General features: G+C 48.1%; 1 protein-coding gene across 1 annotated transcript in view; it reads right to left on the bottom strand.

The window, feature by feature from the left end:
* The window catches only part of SHANK3 (SH3 and multiple ankyrin repeat domains 3), a 370723-nt gene that overhangs the window by 206457 nt on the left and 143659 nt on the right, over window positions 1-20607 (bottom strand). Inside the window, exon 13 of the mRNA XM_037388277.1 lies at window positions 11910-11970. Coding sequence (XP_037244174.1) covers window positions 11910-11970 — 61 coding nt within the window. The remainder of the gene's footprint in view (window positions 1-11909; window positions 11971-20607) is intronic.

Raw genomic sequence — 20607 nt, 5'->3', positions numbered from 1 at the left:
GCTGTCTACCCTGCCGCCAGAAATATTTTGCACCGCCAAGTCTGATTCAGGATCCAAGCAGTGACACAGTTCTTCAGAGGTGGTGGCATCAGGCAGGAGGCATCCAGAGCTTACCGTGGCAGCGGGGTTACCTTCACAAGGGACCTAACTTCAGCCCCAGGCATGGCGTTTGCCCAGTGCTCCAAATGTATTTCAGGATCAGAAGCTTCAGCTTCTGGCAAAATGATGCAAAGACAAGGTTTTCCAACAAAGACGGCTGCAGCAGGTGGAAATAGGACCCAGTGGCACTGGAAACAGACCCGCTGGATCAACCCTCATCTCTCGGTGCTCAGAGTGGCAATGACTGTGCAGAAAATAACAACACTGAGGTGTCCACCACTATCCCTGATCAGCTGAAACTTACCAAAGGTACTGACAAGCAGCATTTGAGAGCGATCACTGTGAACAGGTCCTCCGTAGGACAGGGGTGGTGTCACCCATTTCTTACTGCCCCTACTCAGCAAACACAGGGCTGAACAGCAGAAGTACTTGGGGTGTCAGTGCGGACTGTACAAGGCATTTCACTCCCATGATAATGCAGCATCATGGCTCAGGACTGGACTGCAAGTTTGCAAGTGTCACACGAGAAGAAACAGGAGAATGACTGCTTGGGAATATGTAGCAAACATAGCAACAACCCCTTTTGTTGAAAATTACACAGCTTGGATCTAGGACAACAAACCTGCAGGATAAACTATACAACAGAGTCCTGAAGGGTAGTTTTTAACTCTGCAATAGTCCTTCTGTCTACAAAAATTGTGATCCTTTTGCTAGTAACTTGTCATTCTTGTAGAAAATCTTTTCCCTTGATATTTAATCTTTTTATACATCTGTTTGGGGAAATAATAAAGCCATATCTGCTTTGTTTTATGTTATCAATGCTTTAATTCTACTCAAAGTTAGACCAGCTTTGCATAGAACATGCCAGAACATGCCATGCATGTGACTCTTCAGCTCTTGCACAGCAAAGAGCAGGTATGGCACATTCAAACTATTTACTTAAGCCTGACTCTTACCAAAGTATTTCACCGTCCTTCCAGAGGCTGCTCCTTTGAACAGAAACTACTCTTTGAGCAGGCCGGCAGGTTTGTCCCAGAACTTTAAAACATGCCACTAAGTCCTGGCAGATGAACTAAGCCAGGTATCCCCAAACAGTGGTAGGGGGATGCTGAAGCTGTGCCCGTGAAGTACAATTCCAAGGATGGGGTAGGGGTGGTAGGAGCCACCACCAGCAGCACTGCCACATTGCTCAGGGCTGTGCCAGGCAGTGCCGGCACCAGCAGGACCATTTGGGACCCCCGGGCTGGCTGAGTGCCCCAAGGCTGAGATCACATCTCACAGTCCTTCTGGCAGAGCCCAACTGACTGCCCAGGAAATATATTACTTACAAATTGTACACTTGTTCAAACAACAGTGAAAATAGTTCCTGCAAGCTACAAGTAAGCCTTCAGCACTGCAGTTACTACATTTTGTCAACGGCCTGAAGCTCTATGGGACAGCTGTTAGCACACTTGAGATGACTCACAAGAGAGCTCAGGAAAGACGGGATGTTTTAAGAAGCCAAGGCACAAGGTCCCGCTTGGAGAAGGTGCTGGAACATGAGAGACAGGCTGAGTGTCAAATGGCAGAATAAAGACCATCTCACACATTTCTCCCCTTGGAGGACTCTGGGCTTGCAGCTTGAGAAGTGGCACAGACCACCAAGGTGCGAGACCAAGTTCTTTCCTACGAGGCAGATGTCACGGACCAGAGAGACTCAGGTCAGTTTGTCAGAGGACAAGTTGAGGGCACAAATCAAGAGAAAATGAAAAAACACATGCAGGGAAGATTGAAGCTAAATTCTAAATGGGTTTTTGATACCCCAAGGTATCAAAAGGTCTAACAGCCACCACTTCAGCATGTGAGGATTCACAAAACTGATGATACACTTCAGAAAACTGCATCCACGACAGCCCTTGGTGGATGTATGATCCTTTCCTTTCCTTCATCTCCATGACCTTCTCCTGCCTTGCTCCATCTGTAACTGGGAGCAAGTGCCTCATTGCAGGTATATGTCCCCTCTCCTGGGAGATGTGCCAGGTGCTTAGCTGATGCCTACGGAGATGAAGGCAGCCAAAGAGGAGCCAGGCTGTTGCTACAGCTCCGCTTGAGCAGTCCTGTACCTACAGTGAGCCATGTACCTTCGGACAGGGGTTAGACACAACTTTCAGAAAACATGTTTGAGATAATGTGTTAATCCACTTCCCAGACACTGATGTGATTCCTGTGAATGCCTTGTGCTGTTTTCCTCTGCTTTCAGAGCAGTGAGAGGAGGTGCTCTCTGCGGGCATACTCAGACCCTCCTGCACCCGGACAGCTGGGGAGGTCCGGATGAGAGCACAGAGGGTGTCACAGACTCCATCTACCTGCCCTGGCCACACTGACAGACACTCCAGCGGCTGCATGGCTCCTGTGAGGGACCCATGGAGCTCCCAGGCACCTGCCACCACACCACCTCCCAAGTTATTCTCTGTAGCTCGTTTTGATGTCATCTCCCCAGTCAGGGGTTGGCACTGTTAGGAGCCAGGTATGGTGCACAAATTGAAGGCAAATATGTCTCTCAAAGTAACCATGGGAAATATTATGTGTGAACAACAGAGCGAGTCATTCTACTGTGTCTCTTACACAGAGTCCTAACACCACCTCACCCTCAGGAGTCACCCCATAAGCAGTGGGTGGCAAATGTCTCCATGGCAGGGCAAAGCATAGCAAGGACAGGGAATCCCACAGCCAAGGGGATCTTACAGGATCTGTAGCTTCAGATAGAGACACTGCCTTTTCAAAATAAAAATGATTGCATCTTGAAGTTTCACATTTGAGGGAGGAGAGATGGTGGTGCAGAACAACTCCATGAGCACAGCCACCACTGGCTGGACCCGCAGCACTAATAAAAGAGGCAAGAGCCCTGGCCATGAAGCCAAGCAGCAGATGCTGGCTCACACCCATGTCTCCTCTCACTGCAGAGTGACCAGATGCAGCCAGTCCCCAGCCCCACCACCCCATCCGACACTGGCTCTGCCTGGGAATACAACCACAACCACACCGGTCAGACTGCTGTGCTGACCCTGCTTTTTTTACTAAAATAACTGTAGCTGTTTCCAACTCAGCAACAGCCAAAGAGCATTCCAAGGGTTTTATCTGCGTAGAATTACAGTAAGTGTAAATACAAACTGAGGTGCACTGGGCCACGAGCACTTGCTCCCCATGCAGACAGGGTCCAGGAGCCCTGCGCAGTTCCCAGGGAGGAGCATCTGCACTGGGTGCAAACCAGCTTCTGTGCTGCAAAGTCACCCCTCAGCTTGTATAGCACTGACTTCGTCTTGCAGACGAGCCTCTTGATTAGAGCTGCTGGAGTCATGCCAGGTGAGTTTATTACAGAGCGCTGTACAACTGCTCTTAATATCTCTGAGTCTGGAAAGTCTAACCCTAAAGCTCATGCCATAAGGATGACTGACAACAAGCTGCACACATGATTTGTAGCTTCACATGGAGGTGTGAAAGGCACAGGATATGAGCCTGCAAGTTTGTAAAAGCAAAGACAACGTGACAGCTGAGAAAAGGGAACCCTTGCAAAGATTTATGATGCCAAGTAACGAGTTAAGGCAAATCACTGAGTTGGTAGGCAGATCTGGCTAAGGTGGATGTCCAGCCATGGCTACAGAGGTAGGAAAGATGAGCTGAAGTCCCACTGTGTGGAGCCATCTCCCCTCTGACTTCAGTCTTGGTGCTGCTGAAGAGGGGGGCAAGCCTCATGGTAGAAAAGAACAAAGCTCGAGGAGGAGAAAATACTGCTGGACAAGGCAAATTACAGAGACGCCGATCTGGTTATCAAGCACAGAGATGACCAGGTTTGTGAAACACAAGTCGACTTCACAGTGACTAAGGTCCCACCTGGTCAGATTGCAGACCTCATGGGATGTCTGGAGACACTGGCGAGGACCCCGTGTTTGTGGTCCCTGGGTCTGTGAAAAGGGGAGGAGTGGGAGAAAGCAGCTGGAGGGAACTTTTAGGGAGATGAAAAACAAGACCTACATGTTTTCTGAAACACCCTCAGTGCCATGCAGAGGCCAGATAGAGGAGTAGGGAGGTAAAATCCCACTGCATGACTGAGAAAATGGTATTTAAAAAAAAAAAAAGAAAAGGCTATGTACTGACTAGAAACTGCAGAAAACTCTGAAAACAGGACTCCCATGCTCCCATGCAGGAGAGGCATACTACTTCTAAACCATGGTGAAAGCAAGCTGCTGGGTTTTAACATTAATAAGGTTATAGGAGAGCTTTTAGCTAAAGGGATAGGAAAGCTGGCATATTCAGAAAAGCACCTGCTTTGGGATGACTCATGAGGTAGGGGTGAAACCATAAACAGATAGGACAGAAGCTGGCAAAAGTCAGATATAAAACCGTGAAGAGCAGTTGCACAAACAGGATGAAAAAATAGAAACCCCAGACTAATGCATATGTTCCTCCATACAGGAGCTGGAAGTCTAAGAAACAAGACAGGAGAACCAGAATGTCTAGTTTTAATAAAAATACTGACACAATGGATGCACTAGAAACTCAGTGGAAGAAAAACACAGTAGGAAAGCATAACACAAAGCATTCAGGAAAGGCAGAGCCGGCACCAGCAGGGGAGGAGGTGCAGCACTGCAAAGACGACTTAGAGATAAATCAGATTAACAAGTTAACCGTGCCAACAAGGAACATACGACTTGCCATGGGTTGATGTTCCAGCAGGAGATGTTATGTGTTAGGACTACACTGCCAGCCACCCAGGCAGAAGGTGATGCCGAGCGTGATCTGCCAGAGACCGGGGAGATCAGTGGACACCAGGCAAGGGAGACAGGCCAGCTAATTCTGCATGAAGTCAGCAAACACCGTGTCAGGGCACGATGGCAAGATTAAATTTTTAGGCATGGCCAGTGGAGCAGCCAGGCAGGGAATCGACTGCAGGAAAATGCACTCCTGACTTCACACTGACCAGTGAGCACGCTGCAGCTCATAATCTTATTAATTAAGAGTCATTATTTAACAGTGACCCCAATATAGCTAGGTTCGTAATCTTGCCAAAGCAACGGAAGCCAATAAATCAACTGCCATTGTGCTCAGTTTAAAACACAGGAACTTCAAAATTCACAAAAATTAATTTTGGTAATAAGAAATCAAAAGTTAAAAGTAAAGCCTTTGCTGGTGTCCTGGAGACTATTTCAAGACATCTTATTGGATGGTTAGACACACAGTACCTTGTCAAGAACGACTTAGACCTAAAGAACAGCAGGGTATGTAAGGTTGTAAGAAGCAATGAATGCCAGTCAAAAAGACACAGTTGTATTTAAATGAGAAAACCCAGAACTGATCATGCATTTTTTTGTTAAATTGGGGTTGGGTAGGGCGAAGAAGATGAAAACTGAGTTGGAAAAACAGTGTCCAGAAAGCCTAAAAACTACCAAGTCATCTTACAGAAACATCCAGAACAGAAAACCTGTCAGGGACTTAAGAGACCAACAGATAACCAAGGTATTAAAGAAGTGCTCAGAGAGAATAAAGCCATAGTAGGAAAACAAAATGAAAATGGCCATCAGGAGATCGGACAAAGACTGGCAATGACCCCATGCTGTATCTCCTCCTGACTGAGGACATATCAGAGACTCTGCCTTGGCCCTGATAGGAGCCAACAGAAAACGCAAATCAGCAAAGGGGCAGTAAGAAATCAGCAGGATCTCAAGTTTGAAACAGCTGAACTGCTAATGGTGGTGCATAACCTGCTCCTCACTTTTGTTCACTCCACCACCTGCTTTTGGTGCCAGAATGTGGCAAACGGGCCAGCAATTATCTTTTTAAAAGTTTCCAAGGGAGAAATGGCACACCATTAAACCTGCTGTCTCTATCAGCCAAACTGAGATGCTATTTAAAGATGAAGACTCCCATACAGATGGACAAACAGGAATTACTGGGAAGAGTCAACCCATCTTTGTGAATCTATGTGCAGTTCTGGTCTATTGCCTCCAAAAGGCTGTTGCAGATCTGGAAGACGGCAAGGAACTGTGACCAGGATGAGGAAACATCTGCAATGGCTTCTGCACAAGGAGCAACCTGATCCAGTTGAAGATGTCCCTGCTTATTGCAAGGGGGTTGGACTAGATGGCTTTTAAAGGTCTCTTCCAGCACAAACCATTCTGTGATTCATAACCAAAATATTCTTAGCCTGAGAGGAGAAACCTGGAGGGACACAGCAGAGATCTGTGAAACCAGGGGTGAGACTGAGAAGATCAATAGGGATCTGCTGTTCACAGGCCCTCCCACTGCAGGAACTGTGCGGTGTAAAACAAAGTGGGCAGAGGGTCAGTCCTCAAGAGAGATATGGAGGTACTTACCCACAGACAGTTAAGGAAGCTTCAAAATTCTCCCTGTCTGATGTTGTGGAGAGGAAAGTTTACACAGGCTTAAAAACCAACAGAACAAACTCAAGGCAGAACCCTCCATGCTGTGAAGTACAAAAGATGCCAAGTCTGACTCAAGGAAGGCTCAAAAGATGACATCTGGCTCAAGGTGCTCCTACTAGAAGGACACCCCTTACAACTCCAAGGGTCACATTTTATGTTCCAGATCCACATCAATGCATGGACAAATTATACCAACTTGGACCTGTGCCAACTCTGTCTCTCACTTCCGTTAATTTTGGCCTTTCTTGATGCTTAATCCCATCTCTCTCCATTTCTTTAGGACAAACAAGCCTGTTTTCCACCACTTTTGCATTAGTTAACCTTGTGGCAGGGACACGGAGTTTAACACAAGAAGGAAATGCTGTTTGGCTCAGCTAAGAGACGAAGTGTTGCAGGATGTTATGAATGCCAATAGCAGAGACGACTTCAAAAAGGGATTAGACAAGTTCATGAAGGACAATCCACTGCTGGTTAATGAAAGCAGTAATCCATAGGCAGCCTCTGTCTCAGGGAGCCTGCCAACTGCTGCTCACCAGTTACGGGCAAATATATCATGGGAGACGCTCCTGAGCATTTGCTCTGTGTTGTCTTTTCCCTGTGTAGGCGCTGCGCCCTGTCACTGGGGTCAGGGTCCGGGGCACAAGGACGCCTGGTCCCAGGATGGTCACCTCTGTGCCTCGTGGCCCTACCAGTAGCCCTCCTCCACTCTAGCTTCTGTTCATCTTTTTCTGAGTATTTGTAATGATGAACAGCGCATAGCATTTCAAATAAAGTTTTATGGGATGTTGTACAAATATGTTAGCACTTGCTTTCATGTCACAACTGACAGTGGCCGCTATATTCTGATTAATATTCCCAAACATTTTCCTCTATTGTTTCTAACAGATAAGGCAACTATGAACTCATAGCAGAAATTTTTGTTGTTAACTTTTAAATACAGGTTGCTTACTGGTTTATCTTATTTCTAATTTTCCCATCCTTCAAATGATTCCTAATATTCCCATCCTCTGAAGCACTGACTTCATAGCATCAGTAAAGTTCAAAAGTGTGCTTCTCAGGCTAAGGACCACTAGAAAAAATGCTAAAGGCCTTTCACAAGACTAACACTTGATTTTTTCCTACTAATCTCCTTCCACCCCAGCGCTTCCCCTTTCAGCAGCTCACTGCTCTTCCATGTTTAGATCACGGATTATTTATATTACACCTCTGCACTATGCTATGTTCTCCATGAGAACAAACCATTTAACACAGGGCATTACACCAAATGTCCACCGTCGCCCAGACAGATTAGATCTACTGTATTCACCTTTGCTGGGGAACTGCACATGTGGCAAATATAAATCTTAAGAGGGCTCGATTTAGTGATGATAAAAAGATACACATGCTCCCTAAAACCTGAATCATGGATTATAGCGATAAAGGGCAAACCACAATAAATCATTTATACATATACGTACAAATATATATATAAAATATGCATATATAAACGTGTGTGCATTTTCACAGCGCTGTAAAACATGAATTGAGCTTCCACGTACTCTGGCCAGGTAGGAGGAGACTCTGTCTGTCCCTGATCCCTGTGTGACTCTGGGCCAGTTCCTGCCCGCGTTTTGCACAGCTGCGCTCTGCAGAGGGGGCGAGTGAGGCTTGGCTGTGGGTCAGGGCTGGCATCAGTGGGGTGGTGACACAGCCATCACAGCCCAGGGGAAGGTTCCCCAAATTAACATCATCCCCTGTGGACGTATGTCCCAGAAACACTTCTCCATGGGGCGCCGCAATTCCCCTCGCTGCCTCAACCTTTGTGGAGCCACTTCCCAAAGGTCCAGCTCTCCCATGGTGTGTTTTCTCCTGCTGTCAGGCAGGGGATAATCCCCTCCCCACCCTGCTGCCTTGCTCTCCCACCTCCCTTCTCCAACACCCAATGTCACTGCCCCAGCTTTCCTACAACACATTTTCCAGATTGGGAATTTTTACACCCATGCATCCCCTCCTTGTCCATTGCCAGCCTGGATGCTTGGGGTTCAACATCCTCTAGCCCTGAACCAAAACACTTGAGTGGTCCTCCTACCCTGATGATGCTCTTGCAATGCTGTGGGAGCAGCAGAGATATGCTGGGTGCTGGCATAGCCCCGATCCCCGTGGTCTGGACCCAGGCAATGCCCCTGCTGCCACTAACCTGCCAGCTGCCCCCGCCTTGGAGCACGGACAGGAGAGCTGCCTCCTTTGGCTTACCTGTTTGGACAGTAAACTTAGGTTTCACGAATTATTTTTACCTTCCTTTCTCAAAGACAAACACACATCTGGTACCCCCAGGCACCCCAGCCCTCAGAGAGCTGTGGGAGAAGGACACCCTGATGGGTGTCCACAGCCCAGCCCTGTCCCTGTACACAACAGGCTGTCTCACTGGAGGAGCCTTCACACCTCGGGAGGTCCTCACCTGCTTTCACACCTTCTCTCAAACCATTGTCTTGCTGCTGCCTTTCACACCTGTCGTAGTTGCCCTCACAAAACCGCTGAACATCTCCTGCGCTGTCCTCAGCCACAGGTTCTGCAATGCACTCAAGGCAAAGGCGGGGTATGCTAATTTCTCTACAAAATGAGGATGTATGACATTGTATTTACAGCAGGTCCCATGAAAGGGTGATCTCTACCACCGCTCAACACACACCTCCCCTACTCTGGGTCTCTGCTGAGGCTCCACACCAGCCAGTCTCTCCCACTGACTGCAAATCACAAAGAGACAAAAAGCAACACGGAAAATTCAAGCCGGCTTGCCACACTTGAGATCCCTGGGTAGCAGAAGGCACCTGGGACCCCCTCCCTGCTGCCCACCTGGCTAACCAAGGGTTTTTGGATGGTACCATGGGCCAGTTTGGCCAGACCCCAGTGCTCAACAATGTGTCCCCACTGCCAGCACCCCAGCTGGTTGCTGGTGTCCCCCAGCCACGGCAGAACTCTCAGCTGCAGTAACACCGACATGACACCCCAAGAAGACCTCAGGCACAGCAGTCAAAAAACGGGAAGCCACAGCTCCCACAGCAACACAGTCCTTACCAGTACCCTGACACAGTGTGATAATCCCCATCCTGACGTTACCAGCACGATTCTGGGGAGCCCACATGCAACTTGCAGCCAGCCCCCGCCACCCTGGTGAGCCCTCCTGGGTTGGCAATCGATGCCATCCAACACCCGACAGCAACCTGCATTTGCACTGACTGCTTCAGTCAGAGCTTTCAGGTCCTGGGGCTCACACTGCCTCTCAGGGAAAAGCTGAGGAGCAGTAATTTCACTGATCAAGGAAAATTCACCATGTCTGGAGTGAGCTACAAGAGCTGGTTTGCTGTGCGCAGCAATGCTACAAATCAGTTTAATATAGGAACTGAGGCAGAATGCCATATTCAATTGAAAGTACACAGGGAATTTAGATAAGCAGATTATAAATATACAAACTGGAATTTAACTGAGGGGAAGACATTGCTTATCAGTAGCGGTAATTCTTCAAGTAGATTGTCACCATAGTATCTATTTTTTGTCTTTGACTAAGCCTTCAGATTTTGACACTGATAAAACCCTCCTGCAGCAGTGACTGCCAAGGCTGTTTCTTCTCCCAAACACTGTGGACTACAAGTATACAAACAACTTCAGCCCCAGCCATCCTCTGGGCCTCTCCCCTCCACAAGACAACACCCCACCACCACCACCCCCCAAACTGGAGAAGCTGGTGTATAGACCAGGCCTGCGTCTTAATAGCACAGCTGGAATCACCACAGGTACCAGCAAGTTATCTACCAGTGCAACTGATATCATCTGAGTTATGCCTGCACACTAGCAAATAAATTAGCCAGCAGCAAAATAATTGGATTTAAGGATGTCACAAAACATTACTGCACTAAACTGCTTTAGCCAAAAAGCACGTCAGACCTTACTCTGTATGGGGATGGTGAATGAGCAAACGCACAGCTGTTTGCTGCAGTCCTGTGCACACAGTTTTACAGGATATACAGTTATTAATTTGGGGGGAAATAAGGGGAAACTAGAACTGCATCTTTAAGAAATATGAAAGGAACAACATAATTTAATATATTCCAGTAATAAAAACTCTGCTGGAGTATATCAGGCAACTGGAAAGGGGACCTGATTGAATTTTAGAACCGGTTCCTGAATATGTGAATCAGATTAGGCTGAAGAGCTGATGGAAAGAGTGGGATGTGCCTGGCAGTCAGTGTGCAAGAGGATCTCTAAAGCATGTAAATACCTTACATGAAACTCTAGGAGGAGACAAAGGGGATTTGTGGAGCTTCCATTTCATTTTCCTCCTTGTGAAGCTGTCCAAACCAACCCCCCAGATGACCATAAGCTGCTGAAGGTATGTTTCACCTAGAAAAAAAGCCACATCTGGAGAAATGCTGGAGCAGCAAGAGAGCAGACTCTGCTCACAGGGATGGAAGAAACCACAGCACACAAGGAGCCGTTTCCACAGAGCTCCAGCAGTCCACTGCACTGAGCTGGAGTCAGTCTGGAGACAGAGCTAGGGCAGGGGCTGAGGGCAAGGACCAGCACAGAATCACAGGATGGTTTGGGTTGGAAGGGACCATCTAGTTCCACTCCCCCTGCCAGGGACAGGGACACCTTCCACTAGACCAGGTTGCTCCAAGCCCCATCAGCCTGGCCTGGAACACTTCCAGGGATGGGGCAGCCACAGCTTCTCTGGGCAGCCTGTGCCAGCGCCTCACCACACTCAGTAAAGAATTTCTTCCTTAGATCTAATCTAAACCTGCCCTCTTTCAGCTTAAAGCCATTCCCCCTTGTCCTATCAGTACAGGCCCTCATAAAAAGTTTCAGCATCATTTAGAGGTGGTCTTCAGCCCATCCATTGAATGTACAATTCTCAGATCCTCGATACAACCTGAGCAACTTTGTGCAAGAACTCTGCAGGACATAGTAACTTCTAAATTGCCACTACTACCACAAGCTGCAAGCTGACAGACACGCAGGGCCTGACCAGGAAAGGTAACTTCCCTTCTCTGTGAGTTTCCAAGCTTGCATGGAGGGATGTGCCCTCAGTGCTCTTGACCTTCAGGAGACCTCCAGCCTGTTAGAGATGGGTTAGGAAAGGGCTGTCTGACACCGATCCAACATCTACCCCTGGCAGGCTTAAGCTGCTGAAGAACAGGACCTGGTGGGAGCCAGGAGAATGGGCAGGCTGGGTGGCATGGCACTGTACTGACACTCATGAAGGCCAGCTTTGATTTCCAGCTTGTCCAAAGATCCCTGAGACCAGCAGCTTCTCAAGGCCCAGATCTCTGCCAGCCCCAGGCTATTTATTTCCACCCCCCACTGAAACACCTCAATCACAGCCAGCGTGACAGAAGTGGCCCCACACCCCAGGACCTGGACAGCCTGCTCAGAGTTCTTCTTCTTCCTCTTTAAGGCATCCTCCAAACTGTCACAACTGAGACAAGAGGGAGGGGGTGTGTGGAGAAACTTCAGGGATGTGGTTTGAGAAGTTCCACTGGACCAAAGTTGCAGACTTAGCCCCAACAAAGCAAGCAGCAGCTCTGCCAGCTGCAGTGCCCCAGGCAGGGTTCCCACATGCAGAAACTCACAGCAACACTGGCGCGAAGTTATGTCAGCTCCAACATCAAGGGACATAAGGCCTGAGGATGGAAATCATACCTAACCTAAAGAGACCTTACAACTGACACATCTAATGCAATCAGACATGCGTGCTGCTTGCAACTTCCAGCAGACATTAAAAGCCAAAAGCTTTCCATCACAGTTTTAGCATCCAGGGTGGGAACTGATACACTCTCTACAAACTTCAGGTCAATGAAATGCAACACAACAGTATCAGTCTCACTCTAAGCTAATTAACCAATAAAACATACAAAATACTCCACGGGACCAGACTGATGGTCCATTAGCCCAGCTCCCTGTCCTTGGCAGTGGCATTACAAGATGCTATTAATTAAGGAAAACACATGTGCCTGCCCATTTTGGCTAGTCTGTTCCCCTTGTGCCTTCCAGCATCCAATGTCATCGCACTGGAGACATTAGCAGGAATGACCCTGCTTGATCCCAATGTAATCTGTGCATAGACCTGATCTCTGGGAATTTCTCTGATGTCTCTCTGAATCTGCCAGTGCTGTCCACCTCCATGGCCTCCTGTGGCAGCTAGCTTCAGATGACCATTGCCTGCTGCATAAAGTCTGTTGTCTGTTTTAATCTGATCTGCCACTAGTCTCACTGAGAGCCCTCTCCTCCTAATTCTGCAGGATTTGGTGGACCACAGCTCCACTTTCACTGCATCCACTGCCCTGGGGAGCTTTGTAAGCCTTGGCCCTGTGCTTCCCTCAGCCTTCTCTTCTCCAGACTGGAGGGTCCCAGCCTTCTCAGTCTGTCTTTGTAGGACAGTTGCTCCATCCCCCTGACCATTTTAGTTGCCCTTCCCTGGCCTTTCTCTAGTTCCACTGCTTCCTCCTTGAGATGCTGAACCAGACCTGCACACATGAAGGCATGCACATGCAGGATCAGCATAGCCCCAAGTGACATTGCCTACCTTGCTTTCCACCTCTTCCCTGATATATTTTGTCAGCTTTTTTGGCTGCTCTTTTGCACTGAACCCATGATTTTTGAGAGATGTCAGTATCGGCACCAAGACTTTTCTGGAGCTGTACCCACCAGGTCCATGTTCAGCATCATGCAGCATGTTCAGATGGCTCTTCCGCAGAAGCGTTACTTTGCATGTATCTGCATGGTGACCCACCTGCCACCTCGTGCCCTTTCAGTTTGGGAGTCCTCCTGCAGCTCACCAGCACTGATGCATCACTTGGCTACTCAAAAAACTTCACATCATCCACAGACTTGGAGGTTTCATGCACACTCCTTTCTCCAACTCACCAATGAAAACAGAGAAGGAAACAGGTCCAAACACCACCCCTAGGTACCCCACTGCTGACTGTCTGCCATCCTGAAAAACAACATTTAAGTCCCACTCTCTGCTTCCTCCCTTTAACAAGCTTTCAAGCTGTAAAGAAGTCTTTCAATTTCCAGTTTCATCAATAGCCTTGATATGAAAATTTAACTAAAGCTTATCTGAAAATCCAAATATATTTTGTTCACCAGATCTCCCCTATCCAGAGGTTTGCTGACACCTTATATGGTGTCTCTATCAGGTCAGCAAGGTAAATCTCCCTTAACAAAACCTGCACTGATTCCTTCCCAACAGGCTGTCCTCCTCTACATGCTCAGTGACTTTATCCTGTACTGGCTGCAGACACTACCACCATACAAGGGATTTCAACACCTTTCTGGATCACCTCTGCAGCCCTTCTGGTGGATGGACATCATGCTGGCAATCCAGTCCTCTGGCACATTGGCAGTTTGCAATGACAGGTTTCACACCTTGGCCAGAAATTCTGCATTTTCACCTTCAAACTCCCTCAGGCTTTCCTGTAAATGCCAGTTTAAACACTCCTCATGACCTGTCACTTCTCAGTACCAGAAGGATGGCTCTGTCTCTGCTGTCCAAGTCCCTCCTGCCCCCAAAGGCTCCCCCATTCTTCTCATGCCCAAATCCCCCTCTCTGCACCAGCACGATCCATGGACCAACGCAAGACTAGTGCCCGCCCTCAGCCTTGTGCGCATAAGGGCACAGCTTGATGTCACCACCGATGTCCTGGGCCATCATTTCACCCACAGTAACACCGATGTGAAGCTCTTGGGCAATGTTGTCCCTCTACGATACTAGGAAAACAGCAGAAGCCCTGTAAGACTGTGCTTATGCACTCTCCTGCTGGGGGACATTTCCTTCAGCCACCTTCAGTGCAGACACCCGCCACCTTGTTACTAAAGGATGAAGATGTCTGTCAGGACAACATGGAGAATGACAAGCAAAGGTTGCAGCTGAGAGAAGCGTGGTAACACTGAGAAGAGAATGGAGAGCTTCAGTGGCAAGAGATGACCTAGAAGAAAAGACACGATGCCAGCATGTCGGGCAAGAAAAAGCCAGTCCCACACTGGGAACTTCTCACATGCACAGGTTTCAGTAACAAGGGGTTTCAGAGAAGCCATACCAGAGGAAGCAGAGAACCTAAGGTGACATGAAGGCTAAAAATGGCTCCTAAAATTTCAGGTGAGAACATTCCAGTCACCTGATCTAACCTTCCCCTAACAGACCACAGAAAACGCCTTCAGATGCTGCTTCCTGGCTAGAGCATGGCACCCTGTCATCCCTGTGCTGGCCGTCTATCACACAGTGGGACTAGAACAGCAGCAGTTCTTGTATTTCCCTTCCAATGTGTCTCCAAATTCCTTTTGAAAATACAGACAGCACATCAGGACACAAAAGTCAGGGATGCTCAACCAGTGCTCTGTGCAGAAACCATGCTGCTCATGCTTGCTGTTCCTTACAAGGCATGCTTGGCTTGATGTGCCACCACAGTTTAACCTAGAGCTTTCTTTCTCGCTAAGGAGAAGCTCAGAGCCATCTTCATTCTCAGCACAAGATTCAGGTGATCCTTCTGTATGTAAAATCATTTCACAGCCCACTCAGCTGTTCAAAGACAGAAGCACAGGCTCCCAGTGCCCACCAGCTTACCAGTCCTTTGAAGCCTGGTAGCGACCAGTATCAGCTTCTTCCAGGAAAAAACCCCAAACATCAGCTGGATCACCCACATTGGTCTGTGCCTAAAGAAAGCATTTTTAATCCCTTCCTAAATCAATGGATATACCCACCTGCAGCTTCCTTCTTGCTGGAAGACTCCAGTCTGAGACCCCAAGTGACTTAGTGCACCCACGTGCATAACTCACTGCTGGGAGGGGGGTTTAGGTCTCTTTCTTTTAAATAGATGCAAAAATTTGGGAGCAGGAGGGTTCATAAATAAGAAGTTAAAATTCTGCAAAGACTCTCATGTGAGAGGCAGTGAAAATGTGCGGACTGTGTAACGGCAGCAGTTGGAAAACATTGAAAGGAAATTAAAGGAAATGGGGAAAAACTCTTCAGGCAAGAAAAAAAGAACACAGACAAAAGAGGTGAGGTGCTATGGGGTGAGAGTGCTATAAAGATAGTCTAAAAATGAAATTAATGCTTTGCCTTGGTTTTTGGCAACAATGTAATGCAAAAGTTGACTGGCTAATGGAGATTAGACTATGGAAATCAACACAGAGGAAGTGCAGGCAAACAAACCCCAGAGCATTTGTTATGTTCAGGCAGGACCCTGGCTGATCCTCATCTCAGATTTCTAAAGGAAACGGTGCACGACAACAGTGGACCAGTAGCACATATTTTTAATGAAGTTATCAAGTCAGGGAAGAAAACTATATTGCTTTGAGAGCAGAAAGTACAACTGTGTCTGTTCTATGGAGGGGAAAATATATATGGGCAACAGCCTACTTCAATAATACCCACAGCACCAAAGCGCCAGAATGGGACCCAAAACTGCCCAGGCACAAATGATGCAAAAAACATTTTCCCAACAGGTACAAGGGGTAATTTTACGATTATGGGAACCCCAAACAGAGTCCGAGAAGGTGATGGCTTGCAATAAGGAGGGCAGACACCACTGTGTCTTCTGTGTTCGTTCAGAAAGGCTTAGCACAGAAAACTGGCACGGTGTCGAGGATTCCAGATTGAACATGAGCTGTTTTGCTCCAGTGATCCTGGATGTTTGAAAGACCATGCAGAAGGCAGCATGAAGGAGGACGTAACACATTAGGCACAAATGTCTTATCACACTTCTGGGCAAATGCAGCTCAAAAGGCAACACTGTCCATGGCCACCCCAACTCATCTGCTCATCAGGTGGGGCAGGATCTGACCAGAGCTCTGCAGTGCAGAGGTGGGAGCAAGAAACCATCAAAACCTCAGGTTTCTGCTGCCATTTGCAAGCCAAATGCTCAGCTCCACACTGGGTTTGTGCACAGCGCTTGCTCTCACCGTTGCACAAAGCACTGACGTATGAACAACAGCAACGTCCTAAACAGGCACTCCTCAAAGGAGAACGCAAGCTAAAATCGACAGCTTTTACAAAACCTGCCCTGGCACCTCTGAACATCCACGCCTTGGGCCGCACACCTGCAGCCATCTCTCTCCCAGTCCAGCATTGCAGAACCCAATGTGAGCCCTGGCATGGAGGGAAAAAATGTGCCGAACTGCTTGCATTTGCCAGCCACCTGTGTCACAGCTATGCCAGTGCCTCGCCAGGGCTGGCTCCGTGGCGTGCCCCAGGAACAGCAGCACGCACCTTGAAAGGGACACCCGAGCACCTGAGGTGGCCTCTCCAGCGTCCATCAAACCATCTCTGCCTGGTTACTCATCTAGCATCTTCTTCACAGTGACATGGACAGCTAAGCTACGAGAAACGCGAGTGAAATGCTGCAGGAAAGGACTCCCCACCCTGCTCTAAGGCAGGTATTTATACGGGCTGTGAATTTTAGGGTCTATTTCAGGTCCTGTGCAAGAAGTGTCACCACCAGCTCAAGTGCTTGGTGCAGTCAAAGGTATGAATGTACATGGCCTACTCACAGCACACCAGGGAGACGGGGACCTGCACTTGGCTTTCTCATCTACACACCCTATATCCATGTAGTTTTGTTGGGGCAAGGATCAGTAAGTGACTGCAGGAGAGGGGAAGTGAAGCCAAGGTAAACCTCTCTGTAGAGATATTACCTAGACCACAACAGCATTTATGGGACCTGGATTTAGTGAACTGCTATTTATAAATAGATACACAAATACAAACCCTGATTTTTCTAATCCCTGCTACCATGCAAAATCAGAATTCATCTTGTCTGAAGCACTAACTGTCACCTATTTCCTTCACTGCTAACATCCAAGTAAAATATTAGATCTCTATCACACTTTTTTTAAAAAAAAATATCATGTCTACACAAAGAATATATTGCAACCATTCTTCCTTCACCTTGCCTCATTTAAAAAATTCTCTTCTATTTTAACTGAAACTGAGCCAGAAGCAATGAAAAACCTGGGAAATCTCAGATTGGAAGATATTTGAACAGAAAGATTAGAACCAGCTAAAAAATTCTTCACGAGCAGTCTAGCTCAGTAAATGCCACTGGCGAGACTTCTACCCACCGTAAAGTAATAGCTCCATAAATGGGAAACAACACCACTTTACAACAGCCGAGATTGCTACCCAGTGTCAGCAGTGCTGAATTCCAGGCAATATTAGCAATTTCATGCCAAGCCATAAAGCGTGGTCTTATTTGGGGTGCAGATAGCATAGCTAGGGAGCTTTATAAAAATGTGTAATAAATACCGCATCATTGAAATGGCAATGATGATACGTTCATTGCTTCAGTGCAGGGTCATTCCATATGGCTCACACCAGAAAGCTCCAGGGGTCCTCAGCGCCTTTGGCAGTCTTACAGGGAGACTTCTCTGTGCCGGTTACGAGCCACATTAAACCAAGACATAAAATTCTTAAAATATCAGATATTTTGGGCTGAAGCCCAGCCTCATAACCGGGGTGCCTCTTTACCACTCTCGGGTGCCTGGTCCCTCCTGTGAGCCTACCTGGCTGAATTTCCCACAGAGGCACAGAGATGCCCCAGAAGTATGGGTGCAGCAATGCCAGAGCCCATGCCCAGCCCTCACTGGGATGGAAAGCAGATGACCATGCATGCCATGAAGCAGCAGGCAGTTCAGGGAAGCTGCAGCCTTATGTCCTGGAGGTGTAGCCTAATGATCCTCCCAAAATAGCATCTCATCTAAGAGCTTTCGCAGTTCAAACCAGGGCCAAACTCCTGCCAAACCAGGGCCACTCTCTAGGCAGGAAGACAAGAATTATAATGCCAAAATGAGCCTACAAAAGAGGAGGTGCTTAATCTTTCTGGTCTTGCATTAGGATGCTTGTTTGGGAGAAGCAGGTAGAAACTGGGATTATGGACCAGCCTTCCAGGTTTAGTGTGTATTTCAGAGCTGGCCATCTTGAAACAAAATCAAAAGCTGTCCTAGAGCCAAAATCCCCACTGAACAGGGTGTCACAAGCACTGCCCTCTCCTCTCCATCTGGCACAGCATGCAGGGTGCAGGCAGCTCACACTGGGGTACGTCGTGTCGGGGTTATTGCAGTCCCTCCAGTGCTCAGGAAAACCCCCTGGCACTGGCATCTCTTTCTTGCTCTGAGCCTTGGGCGACACAGACAGTTGTGCTGAAGGTGAGCATCACTCCTGCAACATCAGATGAAGCAAATCAAAACAACAGCACGCTGACAAGCATACAGACACCTTCTGAACTTTGGTACACACAGCTGAGTTTAAGCATGCTGGACCCATCTTTGCCTGCTGGAGCGTAACTCACCTCCCAGTAGCCAGCCACTCTCTTACTGGACCAGAGCAGTGTTTGCTGGCAGATACCAGGGCTGGACAGCTCACGTTGCTGCACCAAGCTTCAGGAGGACTCAGCACTGAGCCTGCTGAAAAGCTGTCTGAGGGGACAGGTGCTTTCCCAGAAAAGGACCAGTGCCTCAGGACTGCAGGGTAGTGCTACCAGCCCAGCCCTGCTGCTGGCACAGCCACAGAGCGAAGGACCACCACCACTGCCATGCACCGTCCTATGTAGCCAAGACAGGTTACGGCAAAACAACAGTATAACTGTAGAAACGGCAATTTGGATTCAGAACTGAAGTCCACCCTGCACAACCACCAGCGGGAGGCAGAGTTAATTCAGAAGGCAGGAGGTATAAAAACCTGTAGTAGCAAGCCAGGGATAACCTGCCCCTACACAGGCAGTTTTCTACTCCCACTTAGAAATTCCCACACCTGACAGGAGCTGTAATACTGCTGCCGTAACTCCTGTAAGCAGTGTAACTCGTGCCTTGGCCAGAAGCATCTGCATCTCCCTGGGTGCTGGGCACATGCTGTGCCTGCACAGGGAGCTCCCCAGGCTCATTACCTGATGGGCAGTAAATGACTTCCTTTACAGTTCAACACTCCATTGCTCAGTCCTGGCTTCTTTTTGCTGTGAGTCAGCCCTGCAGCCAATGTCAATTTTAAATACTCTGGACTGGCAAAACTGAAATTACCTACCGATTCCCTGCACCACAGTATCCTTGTGCCTTGCCAGGGCAGCCAGCTCTGCGGTATCTCCAGAGCCGAGCACGCTCCCTGCTGAGAAGCGCAGTCAGTATTGACCAGCCACCACTCTCCCTGCTTGCTCATCTATCATCTATAAATAAATGTGTATCTGCTTGCATTTACAGAAACAGCAACCCTGTGAGAAATGCAAGTGAATCACTATGGGGAGGGCATCACTACGAATGGGTGCCTCCACCCTGCTCAGAACAGACAACGGGTTTTATGGTTCCTCCAAACAAACAGTTACATTAAATCACCTCCTTGTTTATCCCATTCTTTCCAACATCCCTCCATACAAAAGAGCATCTCTAGGCCCACACTAATTCACAGTATTCGTTTCTGCCTTAACCCTACACAGATCTGTTTTACAATGCAGGTTGCCCAATAATGCTCACAATCTTCAGACTAGACTGTGCCACTTATGGATACAAAGACACTGGGATATTTTTGCTGCTACTCGCAATGCTGTTGTCTCCTTACATTGCCAAACTGCCTGTTTAATTTCTGGCAGCACCTGCACAGTGAGCAAAGCCTCCCTGAGGTGGCTTCGATGACACCTCAGCTCCTGCCTGGCACTCACACAGGCATGTTAGGCAGCGGCTGCAAGCGGAGCACGGAGAAACACACTGCTGAGATGGCACAGGGACAGTGCGAAGGGTGGTGGGCAACACAGAGACAGGCAGCAGGAAGCTGAAGATGAAGGAGAGAAGTTCCTGCAGCAGGGCTGATGGACATCACCTACACTCCTCAGAGACAGCAAAGCACGGTGATACTGCCATCTCCAATAACTCACGGACTAAAGTCAAGAGTACTGACTCACTCCCCTGTGTGAAACACTCTGAGATCACAGCTGGATGATGCTGGAGAGGAGGAAAGAAGTGTTTTACTAACATATTTGGAAAAAGCAGCTGGATGCACAGAGAACATGTAGATAGCCACAAGTTGAGAATTGTGATACATCACTATCCAGAAAATATATTGCTGAAACCAGCC

This window comes from Falco rusticolus, chromosome 5 (assembly GCF_015220075.1).
Source record: "Falco rusticolus isolate bFalRus1 chromosome 5, bFalRus1.pri, whole genome shotgun sequence".
NCBI classification, from domain to species: Eukaryota; Metazoa; Chordata; class Aves; order Falconiformes; family Falconidae; genus Falco; species Falco rusticolus.
This window is presented reverse-complemented; position numbering and strand designations above follow the sequence as displayed.